The 14518-nt window shown below is 40.3% G+C and overlaps 1 protein-coding gene across 1 annotated transcript in view; it reads right to left on the reverse strand.

Moving 5' to 3' along the window:
* The window catches only part of SORCS3 (sortilin related VPS10 domain containing receptor 3), a 603184-nt gene that overhangs the window by 168726 nt on the left and 419940 nt on the right, over positions 1-14518 (reverse strand). Inside the window, exon 7 of the mRNA XM_058189116.1 lies at positions 6009-6127. Coding sequence (XP_058045099.1) covers positions 6009-6127 — 119 coding nt within the window. The remainder of the gene's footprint in view (positions 1-6008; positions 6128-14518) is intronic.

Below are 14518 nucleotides of genomic sequence, written 5' to 3' on the forward strand. Positions count from 1 at the left end.
TGAATAAAAAAATATAGCAGGGGAAAAAACTGTGAGTGATAGCTTTTCTATAATATCCAACATTTTAAAAATATTGTAGTCTATATCATGCATAGGCAACATTTCTTGTTCTAAGAAGTGTGCCAGTTGTGTAGTTGGATTCAGGAAAGAATACTCACATATATCATGTGCATACCACATCCATTTTTTTTTTACTACCAGTTCTGTGGGCATGGCTTGGTGGGCATGGCAGGGAAAGGGATATTGCAAAATCTCCATTCCCATCCCACTCCTGTGGGAAGGATATTGCAAAATCTCCATTTCCACCCCACTCTGGGGCCAACCAGAGGTGATATTTGCCAGTTCTCTGAACTACTCAAAATTTCTGCTATCAGTTCTCTGAACTGCTCAAAATTTCTGCTACTGGTTCTTCAGAACCTGTCAGAACCTATTGGATTTCACCCCTAGTGCATACTATTCTTTTTGTAGAAAGATTGCTTGGAGATATAAAGAAACCCTGATAATATTATTTATTTATTTATTTATTTATTTATTTATTATTTTATTTTATTTGATTTTTATACCGCCCTTCTCCCGAAGGACTCAGGGCGGTGTACAGGCATAATAAAACCAACAATACAATATACAAATTTAAAATACAATTTAAAAAACTTATTTTAAATTAGCCCAATAATTAAAATTTACCATACTAAAAAAACCCCGTTTAAAATTAATAAATTTAAACAATAATTAAATAGCCCAATAATTAAAATTTACCATACTAAAAAACCCCGTTTAAAATTAATAAATTTAAACAATAAAATCCCATTTTAAGCCAGCCCCGCGCGGATAAAAAGATGAGTCTTGAGTTCGCGACGAAATGTCCGAAGGTCGGGTATTTGGCGTAAACCCGGGGGAAGCTCGTTCCAGAGTGTGGGAGCCCCCACAGAGAAGGCCCTTCCCCTGGGGGCCGCCAGCCGACATTGTTTGGCGGACAGCACCCTGAGAAGTCCCTCTCTATGGGAGCGTACGGGTCGGTGGGAGGCATGTGGTAACAGCAGGCGGTCCCGTAAGTACCCAGGTCCTAAGCCATGGAGCGATTTAAAGGTCATAACCAACACCTTAAAGTGCACCTGAAAGGCCACAGGCAGCCAGTGCAGTCTGCGCAGGAGCGGTGTTACATGGGAGCTACGCGTAGCTCCCTCTATAACCCACGCAGCTGCATTCTGGACTAACTGAAGCCTCCGAGCGCACTTCAAGGGGAGCCCCATGTAGAGAGCATTACAGTAATCCAAGCGAGAGGTAACGAGCGCATGAGTGACTGTGCATAAGGCATCCCGATCAAGGAAGGGGCGCAACTGCCGAACCAGGCGAACCTGGTGGAAGGCCTTCCTGGAGACGGCCGTCAAATGGTCTTCAAACGACAGCCGATCATCCAGGAGGACCCCCAAGTTGCGCACCCTATCCTTTGGGGCCAGTAACTCGCCTCCAACAGCCAGCCGCGGCTGCAGCTGACTGAATCGGGGTGCCGGCATCCACAGCCACTCCGTCTTGGAGGGATTAAGCTTGAGCCTGTTTCTCCCCATCCAGACCCGTACAGCTTCCAAACACCGGGACAGCACTTCGACAACTTCATTGGGGTGGTCTGGGGTGGAAAAGTACAGCTGGGTGTCGTCAGCGTACTGCTGGTATCTCACCCCGAAACCACTGATGATCTCACCCAACGGCTTCATGTAGATGTTGAACAGCAGGGCGAGAGAATCGACCCCTGTGGGACCCCACAAGTGAGGCCCCTCGCGGTCGACCTCTGCCCCCTGTCAACACCGTCTGCGACGGTCAGAGATAGGAGGAGAACCACCGATATACGGTGCCTCCCACTCCCAATCCCCCAACCGCGCAGCAGGATACCATGATCGATGGTATCGAACGCCGCTGAGAGGTCTAATAGGACCAGGGCAGAGGAATATCCCTGTCCCTGGCCCTCCAGAGATCATCCACCAATGCGACCAAAGCTGTCTCCGTGCTGTATCCGGGTCGGAAGCCGGACTGGAACGGGTCTAGATAGACATCTTCATCCAGGTGTTGGGGCAGCTGTCGCGCCACGGCACTCTCTACAACCTTCGCAACAAAGCGAAGGTTGAGACTGGACGATAATTACCCAAAATAGCTGGGTCCAAAGAGGGCTTCTTAAGGAGGGTCTCACCACCGCCTCTTTCAAGGCGGCAGGAAAACCCGTCCAACAAAGCGTTGATAATCCTCTGGAGCCAGCCTCGTGTCACCGCCTGAGTGGCCAGTACCAGCCAGGAAGGACACGGGTCCAGTAAACATGTCGTGCCGTGAAGCCTCCCCAACAACCTGTCCACGTCCTCGGAGCCACAGGGTCAAACTCATCCCAAATGTGCTCAACAAGGCGTGCCTCCTCTCCTCGCTTGGATCATCCCAAATTCGGTCCAGACCGTCCCTCAGCTGAGCGATTTTATCGTATAGATAACCACTAAACTCCTCGGCTCGTCCTGCAAAGGTCATCCCGCACCTCCTGATGTAGGAGAGCGGGTCACCAAACAGGGCGGCCGGGCGGTTATCTGCCGGCGCAATGAGGGTGGGCGTGGGCGCCTCGCTTCCCTCATTGCCACTAGGTAGGTCCTAGAATAGGTCCTAACTAGTGTCCAATCAGCTTCGGAGCGACTGGACCTCCAGGTGCTCTCTAGGCGTCTTCTCCGGCGTTTCATCTCCCTCAGCCCCTCGGAGAACCAAGGGGCCGGGCGAGATCTACGCCGGGTCAGAGGCCGCAAAGGCGCGACACGGTCCAGGGCCCCGGCCGCGGCCCGCTCCCAGGCCACGACCAGTTCCTCAGTCGTGCCGTGGGCCAGATCCTCAGGGAATGGCCCAAGCTCCGTCTGGAACCTCTCAGGGTCCATCAGGCGCCTGGGACGGAACCACCGTATAGGTTCCGTCTCCCTGCGGTGGTGAATGGCGGTTCGGAAGTCTAGGCGAAGGAGAAAATGATCCGACCATGACATTGGTTCTGTTACTAAATCGTCTAATACCATGGAAGAAAGAGGGATCAAGTGGCCAGTGAAAAACTTAGATAAATTTTTACAGGTCTCCAAAAGCTGCATCAAGACATGACTATTTCTTGAAATTTGCATGGTAATTGCAGGCAGTATGACTATATAAAACTGTGAGTTGACAATTTGTGTATTAGAAGCATTGATGCTTTCATGTAATCCATTCTCATCATATGCTACTTAGATTCTTATAGTCTAATACAGAGGGGAAATCTATGACCCTCCATATATTTTTGGATGACACATCCCATAAACTCTGACTTTTAGTTGTGCTGGCTAAATTTGACAGGAATTATGTTCAACAATATCTGCAGGGGTGTGGATTATCTTCCTCTGTCCTTGTAGATGCTTTTGAACACTAAGGAATCTACTTTTTGCAGGTATGTGAACTCTTCTACAGAGCATACACTGACATTCCAAGATTATCTTCAAGTTTTACTCTGATTCAAATAAAACTGAATTTCTGGTTGAATATAATATTTCATACTTTTCTCATGAACCATACAAGCAAGGGGATAACATGCCTTTTTTGGCATAGAAAAGTGAATGAATTGTCTGAGTTTTGTAAATTTTAAAATCTGAACTTTAATGTTCCAAACAACAGATACAAAAATTTTCTATAACAGTAACTGAAAAACAATAGTACAAAACTTCGATGCATTGCTTTTTAAAAAATAGCAGCAATGATTTTGAGCCCCAAGCTTTTTGTTTCTGATGAATGCCAACCAGTGCAAATGAATGATTATCCTGTCAATCTGGTGCAAAGTGTCTGATATTTGTTGATTAACTTCAGAATGAAAAATAGGACCTGTCTTTAGAAGGTTTCACCTATCTTCTAGAAATAATGACTGGGATTACAGTAGTTGAAGGGGATCAACATAATGGAGAATGCTGCTTTAGACAATCTTGTGTTCTAAGTGTGTCAAAAAGTTCTACAATTCTTTGTTGAATTGCTTCTGTCGTATCCTCCATCTATCCTACCTTGCTATTTCCAGAAAGTACTACTAGTCAAATTCATAAGATCACTGCAAATAAACACCTGTACACTCCGTAAACAAATCAAGGGCCAGGATGGCCAATACTGAAAACTCTGAGATCTGTAGTTTAGCAATTGGATGGTCACCAATGTTTTACAGTGAGTTACAAATTGGTGGCGAACGTATATAATCGATTATGATTTTGATAGCATTCAAAAGGCTTATAATTTAAGGACATTGATGCATTAAATATAGCTATTATGTAAAAGAAATAACATTTATATTTTGCCTTTTTTAAAAAAAAAATTATTATTAAATTCATTTGATATCCATCTTGCTACAGGGACTCTTTAACTGTATATGCATGCTGCAACCTTTGAACTAATCTTTATTCTTACCAGTGTACATCACAACATTTATGTTACATCCATTGGTTAGCCTTTTCTCCAGAAATTCATAGCAACTTACATAGGGAGTTTCCATTCATGTTTCCTACCATTAGAAAGCTGTGAAGTTGGATGTATTCAGAAGAGAAGCTAATATCAGTCAGTGAGTTTCCATAAATGAGGATGTATCAGCAAATGAATTCCAGTCTGCCCATGAAAAGAAAGTTTTCACTTTCTTCTGAAAGAGGACCATTTCAAAAATAGTTCAATTGTTTCCTGAAAATAAATCTTTTGGACCAGGAATCAGTTCAAAGTGTTCTGGAGCCAAACTACAATTGGAACCCTGAAAACTATTTTCTGTTCAAAAAAAAAATCTTTTTAGACATTCCTGGAGTCAGTAGATTAGAAATTGTGGTGACACAGTGTTTATAGTGCAGTATTGCAGTCTAACTCTGTTCACAACTAGGAGTTTGATCCTGACTGGCTCAAGGTTTAATCAGCCTTTTCTTCTTCCAAGGTTGGTAAAATAAGAACCCAGATTTGGGAGAAATATGCTGACTTTGTAAACTGCTTAGAGAGTGCTGTAAAGCACTATGAAGTGGCATATAAATCTAAGTGCTATAGGTATTGCTAGATAAGTGCATAATTGAGAAAAAAATGATTTTGAATATCCCTACTTATAGCATATTTTAAAAAACTGGATATATTTTATTTCATTTCCTCAATTTTATTTTTTCTTCACATATGTCATAATTATACTACAGTCTATAATAATGGAACATGTAACCTGTACACACCTGCTCTCCCATATCTAAAGACACTCTGTCAATTGAATAGTCACTGAATGTCCATTTTTCTGAATGTAAAGATGGACATCCTTTATATTTAACATTCTATTAGCTTGATATTTTATATTTAATAATAAATGAACAATACAATTATCATAAATATCTATTTATTTTGTTTGGAGAGTTATCAGGGGAGTATTGTTATAACCTTGAAAAAGGAATGAAACAGCAATTAAATAAACATCAGCTGAACTCTGAATAAGAAAAAGAGGTCAGAAAGATACTCTAGATAACCTCCCTGAATTCATTTTACTCCAAGAAGAAACAGGGGAAATGCTGTCAGGCTTTTCAGATTCTGATAATATATCCTACAACAATGAAACAGAATTCTAGTAGTCTTTTCAGTGTATGTTTTTAACCTAACCTGGCATAATTTAAGAGACTGATCATTACATTACCCACAACTAAAGAAAACATGGATGTAACAGAAAATATTTTTTAAAAATGGGAAAAGGGAAAACCAATAATAGTAGTGTACCACATTCATTTTGCACAGAGAAATAAACAGAGAAATAAAAATATTAGATATATTGAGGTATAGATAATTTAGTTCTCGATATTAAGATAAGCATTTTAAGAATATATTAGACGTTCCTTTATTAAAAACAGGGAAAACAACTCTTTTGTTTTGAAAATATGATCAATATTCGTGATTCTTTAACAAAGAGGATTTCCAAAAAAAAAGGGGTATCATTTTGATAACTGAGAGGCAATTCTCTCATAAAAATATGCCAAGATGTATAGACATACCTGAATAAAGATATATTCATCCTGGACAACAAGTGAGCTTGTATCAATGGAGTGCAAAAAAGGTCCATTCCTGGTGGTCTCTGAACATTCTTGAATCCTACAAGTTATATAATGGGCATCTGTATGGGAAAGATAACTTTGTATGAAAAAAGGTTGACCGACAGTTTGTTATGGATTAAGTAAAGCAAATATTCATCTTTTGCCACGGCCAACTTCATATTCCTTATATTTTCATGTTGACCATGCCATTCTATTGCCTATTTCTGAAATCACTGTTTTCTTTCTTCTGCTTTTAAGCTCCCAATTAGGTGTTGCCTAAGCAATACATCCATATCATTTTTTAAAATTTTCATTTTTAGGTGAAGGTGAAAAGTAAACTCCCAGCTCTTTTGTTAATTAAAAAATCTTACTGAAATTTTGCCGGATAAGGCCTGGGAATAGAATTAGGATTGATTTGCTTTAACTGGTAAATGAGGTGGTGAGAGATTCTTTTTTCCTCTTCACTGAACAGTGACAGATTTTGGCGCACTTAAGCATAAGCATTTATTTAAATATTTTTATCTTGCAAGAACTATAAAGAGTTCCAAAGCAGTCTAAGAAACTCCAGAAGGTAATCCTTTTTCTGATGCCACTTTAAGCAAGCCAAACTACTTTACTATGCCCACTGTATTCATCTGCTAAAGCCTGTTACTTATGATAGGTTAACAGGACTTCATTCTGTCTGATCTTCCCCAAAATCCAATAGGAGCAAAATTCACTCTTTTATTCACATTGCAATTTTGGGTGCATTTCGTTTCAGTTCCTATTCCCAATCATTCAGCATTTTGTTTTGTCCTCAGTTAAGATACAATGCAGTGTTACAATGCAATTACTGCATTTTTCAGAGTATAAAATGTGCCGGACTATAATATGCACCTTAGTTTTTGGGGAGGAAAATAAGAAAAAAGTTGATTGGTAGGTGGATTGGCCTCCTGGAATCCCCCCAAACAGCTGTTCCCAGCCGTGAATTTTAGCAACAAGTTCCTTGGTTGTGAGCTCTGTGCCTTGCTTTTTTTGGCTTTTTTTTTCTGCCCCTGAAAGCTTCTGAAACAGCTTCAGAAAAAAAGCCTCTGAAGCTCTGTTTGGGGCTTCTTTTCTGAAGCTTGATTTCTGATTCTTTTTTCAGCCTCTGAAACCTGAGAAGCTGGGTGGGGCTACATTCCGAATATAAGACACACCCAGATTTTCACCCTCTTTTGGGGGGAAAAAGGTGCATCTTACATTCCGAAAAATATGGTAATGATTTTTCATGTATTTCATTTATGCTGAATATCTAAGCTTCTTATCCACAAAAGCAAAATTTTTGTCTATATAGTTTTCCACTGATTTTAGAGACTTTCCATCTTCCAGGAAACAAAACTTCCTGGATATTTCTAACTCCACCTATACATTGTAGTGCCTATCAAAGATACTATAGCAAGATTTAACACCATCATTCTGACTGACTTATTATTCTAAAATGCTAACGATAAACATATTTTTAAATTGCATTAGTTGTCAGCAATTTGTTGAGTTCAGCTATACAGATTATGATTTTCCTGAGGAATCTAGCTACATAATCATAAAAGTCTGAGCAGCAAACATACACAGTTTAATTATATGATTAAAAATAGTACATTTAAAAATCATTCTTTTGGATATTTTGATGGTCAGACTATAAAGCAAAGTGTCATTACAAATACATAGCAATTGAATTGTATTTCTTTTTGATCTTATAAGAATTAGGCATTACAATAACCAGATTGACCCAGACTGGATCCTATTACAAGAATAACTAATAATTAATTGTTCAATCAATATAATAGAGTCTGAATAAATTTAATATTTATATATCAGTATTAAAAAGGTAATTTCTTGCATCTAGAGTTCATGAAAATATCCACCATATGTTATCCATAGTTCACCAGTTATGATATAAAAAATTGTTTTCTACAATAAGAATTTGTTTAGCATAGATTCATAAAATGTGACTCAAAGGTTTAAGCACTGAACTGATTTTTTATTGGCCTGTGAACCGCCCTGAGTCCTTCGGGAGATAGGGCGGTATACAAATTTGATTAAATAAATAAATAATAAATAAATGATAGAGATTGGACTGAATTTGGATTTGTTATCAATAATATATGGAAATATTCCATACTGCATTGGAAATTTATCATTCTGACATATTTTCACTAATAATCCAATACAAATATACCTCCTTAAGTTTCACAGGGACATGGGACAAATTCTACTTCCTCAGACTTCTTTTCCATCTTTTTTCTTCATTTTAAGCTTTTATCCTTATCTCATCTATTCATTCAGGAATATATACCTGCATTTATTTTGTAAATATAGTATAACGAAACAGTGTGTAAACCAGTGATGGGTTAGACTTGGTTTGGTCCGGTTCTATAGAACCAGTAGTAAAACCAGAGGGAGGCTCCGCCCACCCACCATGATGTCATCATGGGAAATCAGCGCATGCACAGAAGAGCATGTGTGTACATGAGTGAAGCAAGCGCGCACGCATGCTCCTGTTGCAAACCGGTAGTAAAAGTAAGTGGAACCCACCCCTGGTGTAAACATCCTTCAGACATGCAAGCATCCAACTACAATCATAAAAGCAATCTAGCATCCATTTCCTAGTGCAAATGCAATGTTTAGTTCTGCAGGAAACAACAAATGAAAGAATAAAAGTGCTCATGTCTAATAAATAATCAGATTCAATAAGGAAATGAAAGGAGGCACTTCCTGGAGCTCAGAATCCATGAAGCAGATGAGAACCAAACAAAGAGGCAGAAATGAGATCAGCTCTTAACCACCAATGAACCACATTTTTTTCTCTCCGAACATAAAAAGACCATCAGAGCAATGGGAATGGTGTTTTGATCTCTATGATTAAAAACGAAAATCCTACCAAGGGACATATGTCTAAGACAGCTGGTATATTAAACAATTATTGAAATAAAGGATTAAGCTGTTTTATAAGAGAAATATAAGAGTTATTGAGGAAAGCAAAATTAAATACTACATAAAGATTAAACAAAAAAACAGATTCCATTAAGTAAGCAGGATTGCCTGCTTTATGTTTTATAATATTTATATTTAATATTTATCTCATTTATAAATAATATGTATAGTATTTATAGTATTTATATATACAATATTTATATATTTATATTAATTTATAATATAAATTACTTTATATTATGCAGAGTATTTCAATTCTAACATCGAAGCAAATAATGTCAGAGTGAGATGGATGGGTCAATTTTCTGTAGAACAAGTCTGGTATTTCCATTTCAAGCAAATTTTTCATTATGCACAAATTTCAGATTTTCATGGAGCGCTCCCAGCTTACATATGCAATATAAGTCATGAGGTCCAAATTACTTAATGGAATGAAGGAATTCCTTTTGCCCGTGCCCCAGATTTAAACTTCATCTGAGTGCTCTTTAGAATTTGGACTTTTTTCCAGTCTTATTTTACACAGTAATCACATTCTACCTACATTGCAAGACATTGAATTTAGATAGAGGAGACACAATTCAAGATTTGACATTATCAGAAAGTTGCCATCTTTCTGTACAATCCAACTGATCTGAAAGGGATGTTGTTATACGGATAAACTGAAGTTACAGGTCCAGAAGTTTGAGCTACTAAAAAATGGGTAGGATATAAATATAGTGTATTGTAAAGAAGAGCCATATTTGTCTATGGTGACAAAAATCGGAGGCTTCTGGTAGCATCTTTTCCATTTAACAAATTTTATCAAAAGACATAAGTGTTCTGAGATGTTCGTGAGGTGGGCTCGTCTCATAAGATGCAGAGAGTGGTTTGACTGATATAGGACTTAAATTGAGAGGAGGTGGGCTGGGTGAAAGGAAGAATAAGAAAAATTGATTGTGGAGATACAGGTTATATGTGACACAAATTAAAAGTACCTCTTCAGTTAACAATTATAATATGTTAGAAAGCCCCTCTGAGGTTGTCTGATCCTTTTTGATGTGAGTTCAACAATTTCTCTCAATAGACCTGTTAAAACTTAATTTTTCCAAAGTGATTACTTTGAGAGCTTTCAGAGTATCCTGAAAGTTTGAAATGAACTGATATTACTTTGTCCTTGTTCTGAGTCCTGATGTTAAGCTTCTGTCCATTACTTCTTTTGCAAAAAAAATTTCCTATTTGTCCTATGTAGAATTCAAAGAAACATTGCTGGAAGATGATGATAATTTATTCCATTAGATGTAGAAAGGTACCTATAAACTTGTGCATACTTGCTAAAGCCTGTGATTTAGTTGTTGATGTAGAAATGGGATCAAAAGAGACATTTTTGATTTTTCAGGCTCTGGTTCTCATGTTGGCATAAATGTGTATGCTGGTTGTTGTTGCATGTGAGAATCTAATTCAGGTTGGTTGGTTGGTACCCTGGATACAAGTAGAGCTTTGCCTCCTAGTGCCTGAGAAAATGTAAAGTTATTGCCCAATAAGGCAAGGCCTATATTTGTGATCTACAGTTCTGTTTCATTGAAGTAGTTCAAATTAACCGGTCACCTAGTCAGGGATTCATATGTATTCTCTAGGATATGAAATGGGATACTACAGTGACCTTATACATTTTGTGAGAGCTGACAATAGGTGGAATAGAATGGTATTAAATAAGTAATGAGTGTTTTGGTAATCAAATGCTTGGAATAGATTGCAATGTATAGATAGGGTCCTGTAAGGACAGTATGTCTTTCTTCTAGAAGCATTTTGTGATTGATCTCTGTGTAGTTACAGTATTATTGATTTAGAGACATTTTACTTCAGGCAACTGGCAAAAATGTTTTCTAGCAGCCATGTTGGCGCACATGCTTCTGGTTTAATAGTGGACCCTGTCCAGATTATCACCCATTGTTAAGATAGTAGACCTGGCAACTTTATGCCTGAGTTTCTCATACTAAAGCAATAATTCTTGTATTTGGGAGAAATACATTTTGCAATGATTGAAGTATTCAAGGAAGTCCTTATACCTAAAGCTATAGACTCATTTGTTATAGACTGAATGATTTGCATTGTCCTACCCTTTGGATATTTGGCAGTGTCTTCTCTATCTTGATTGACTGTGACCTATAAAATAAGTAGTAAGGGTCCTCTTCAGGGCGGAGGGAGATTTAGAAAAGCCTGACTAATGTTGCAGAGGTTAACAGTGAGGAAGGAGCTTCCTGTTTTCCTTTTACTGAATTTTTGTTGAATTTCTCAGGGAAGAGGAATCAGGAATCCTATCAGTCAGATAGGAAGAGACAGAATAGTTGCTGAATGATAAGGAAGATGAAAAGATGTCCCTGAAAACACATCTTTCAATCTCTAGAGACTTGCAGATTTTTCCCGAGGAGCTGTGAAAAATATGATTTTATTTATTTATTTATTTGTTTATTTATTTTATTGAATTTTTATACCGCCCTTCTCCTGAAGGAATCAGGGCGGTGTACAGCCAGAAATAAAATACAAGATATATACAGTTAAAACGAATTAAAATGTAACAAAATTACAAAACGGCTGATAGTTAAAATTAAATTTAAAAAATTTAAAATATTAATAAAACCCCAATTTAAAATCAAACTATTATGCCAGTCCCGCTTGAATAAATAAATATGTTTTTAGCTCACGACAGAAGGTCCGAAGATCAGGCACTTGACGTAGGCCAGGGGGGAGTTCATTCCAGAGCGTCGATGCTCCCACAGAGAAGGCCCTACTCCTGGGGGCCGCCAACCGACATTGTTTGGCGGACGGCACCCTGAGGAGACCCTCTCTGTGAGAGCATACGGGTCGGTGGGAGGCATAGGGTAACAGCAGGCGGTCTCGTAAGTACCCGGGTCCTAAGCCATGGAGCGCTTTAAAGGTGGTAACCAAAATCTTGAAGCGCACCCGAAAGACCACAGGAAGCCAGTGCAGACTACGGAGCAGAGGTGTTATGTGGGAGCCACGAGCGGCTCCCATTACTACTCGCGCAGCTGCATTCTGGATTAACTGCAGCCTCCGGGTGCACCTCAAGGGCAGCCCCATGTAGAAAGCATTGCAGTAATCCAACCGAGACGTAACCAGAGCGTGAGTGACTGTGCATAAGGCATCCCGGTCAAGGAAGGGACGCAACTGGCGGACCAAGCGAACTTGGTAAAAGGCCCTCCTGGGGACGGCCGCCAGATGTTCATCAAAGGACAGCCGTCCATCCAGGAGGATGCCCAAGTTGCGAACCACCTCCTTTGGGGCCACTAACTCACCCCCAACAGTCAGCTGCGGGTGCAGCTGGCTGTACCAGGGTGCCGGCATCCACAGCCACTCCGTCTTGGAGGGATTGAGCTTGAGTCTGTTTCTCCCCATCCAGACCCGTACAGCTTCCAGACACTGGGACAGCACTTCAACCGCTTCGTTGGGGTGGTCTGGGGTGGAAAAGTACAGCTGAGTATCATCAGCGTACAGATGATAACTCACCCCGAAACCACTGATGACCTCACCCAGCGGCTTCATATAGATGTTGAACAGGGTAGGCGAGAGAATCGACCCCTGAGGCACCCCACAAGTGAGGCGCCTCGAGGACGACCTCTGCCCCCCTGTCAACACCGTCTGCGACCGGTCGGAGAGATAGGAGGAGAAACACCGATAAACAGTGCCTCCCACTCCCAATCCCTCCAACCGGTGCAGCAGGATACCATGGTCGATGGTATCAAAAGCCACTGAGAGATCTAATAGGACCAAGGCAGAGGAACAACCCCTGTCCCTGGCCCTCCAGAGGTCATCCACCAACGCGACCAAAGCCGTCTCCGTGCTGTAACCGGATCGGAAGCCGGACTGGAATGGGTCTAGACAGACAGCTTCCTCCAGGTGCCGGGGGAGCTGCCACGCAACCACACTCTCTACAACCATCACCACAAAGCGAAGGTTGGAGACTGGACGGTAGTTTCCCAAAATAGCTGGGTCCAGGGAAGGCTTCTTCAGGAGAGGTCTCACCACCGCCTCTTTCAAGGCGGCGGGGAAAACCCCTTCAACCAAAGTAGCATTTATAATCCCCTGGAGTCAGCCTCGTGTCACTTCCTGAGCAGCCAGCACTAGCCAGGAAGGACACGGGTCCAGTAAAGATGTAGTTGCGTGCAACCTCCCCAGCAACCTGTCCACGTCCTCGAGAGCCACAGAATTAAACTCATCCCAAATAATCTCAACAAGACGTGTCTCCGCCATCTCGGTTGGATCATCGCAATCTTGGTCCAAGCTATCACGAAGCTGAACGATTTTATCGTATAGATAACCGTTAAACTCCTCAGCTTGTCCCCGCAGGGGGTCATCCCGTCCCTCCTGTTGAAGGAGGGAACGGGTCACCCGAAACAGGGCGGCCGGGCAGTTATCTGCCGATGCAATGAGGGTGGAAACGTAGGAACGTTTCGCCTCCCTCATTGCCACTAGGTAGGTCTTAGTAAAAGACCTCACTAGTGTCCGATCAGCCTCGGAACGGCTGGACCTCCAGATACTCTCTAGGCGTCTTCTCCGGCATTTCATCTCTCTCAGCTCCTCGGAGAACCAGGGAGCCAATTGAGATCTACGCCGGGTCAGAGGTCATTTTATCTAAAGCTTGGTGATTCAGGGACATCTTTTCATCTTCCTTCTCATTCAGCAATTATTCTGTCTCTCCCTATCTGACTGATTCTGCAGACAGTAATCTGAGATGTAAGTACTGAAGCCTTCCTTGGATATCTGGGTCCTTCCACCTCCAACATCTAAGCAGTAGAACCATAGTCATTGCCAGTTGATTACTACCAGCAACTTTTTTGTCATTTCAGGAAAAACCTGCCAAACTGGCAGAAGAAAAAGGAAAAAGAAAAAGGAGGGTGATAGAAAGGAAAAACACTGGAGAAACTTAGAGACTCCTTGGCAGAATTGATAGGCTTATAAACAAGACGACGCCAGAAATAGGATATTGCCTCTCGAAGGAGGCAACATTGGAATGTTTTCTAATCTGTCTCCAGAGCAAATGCATGGTACAATAATCCTACTCTGCTCTTGGAAATACACACATTGCATTAATGAAATTATGAGTCAATAAAAATACTAGAGAAAATACAAGTACCTCTAATGGAAAATAAAAATTACTGAGCAAGATAAAATAACCTTGTCCCTAACGTTTGGATGCCATTCAAATGCCTTTTAAGTTTTTAGTTTATATAATTATCTGTTTCAACTCTTGTGTCTCTTAACATTAGAAAGAAAAACAAGAAGACACAATGATCTATTTATTATTTAAGATATAATAAATAATACATTTATTATTAGAAGGAAATATATTCTGCTGTGAGATAAGAACTTTAATTCTATTTTATTTGAAAAACAGGGAGAAAAAGAACTTTTAATAATCCCATGAGGGCACCGAAGATTTAGGTTAAATCATTTTCATTTGATAATTCTGCCAGTTTGGAAGCAGCTTTGGACATGAACACGGTTGAATAGTTGGGTTTATT

The sequence above is a fragment of the Ahaetulla prasina genome, chromosome 6 (assembly GCF_028640845.1).
Source record: "Ahaetulla prasina isolate Xishuangbanna chromosome 6, ASM2864084v1, whole genome shotgun sequence".
In the NCBI taxonomy this organism is placed as follows: Eukaryota; Metazoa; Chordata; class Lepidosauria; order Squamata; family Colubridae; genus Ahaetulla; species Ahaetulla prasina.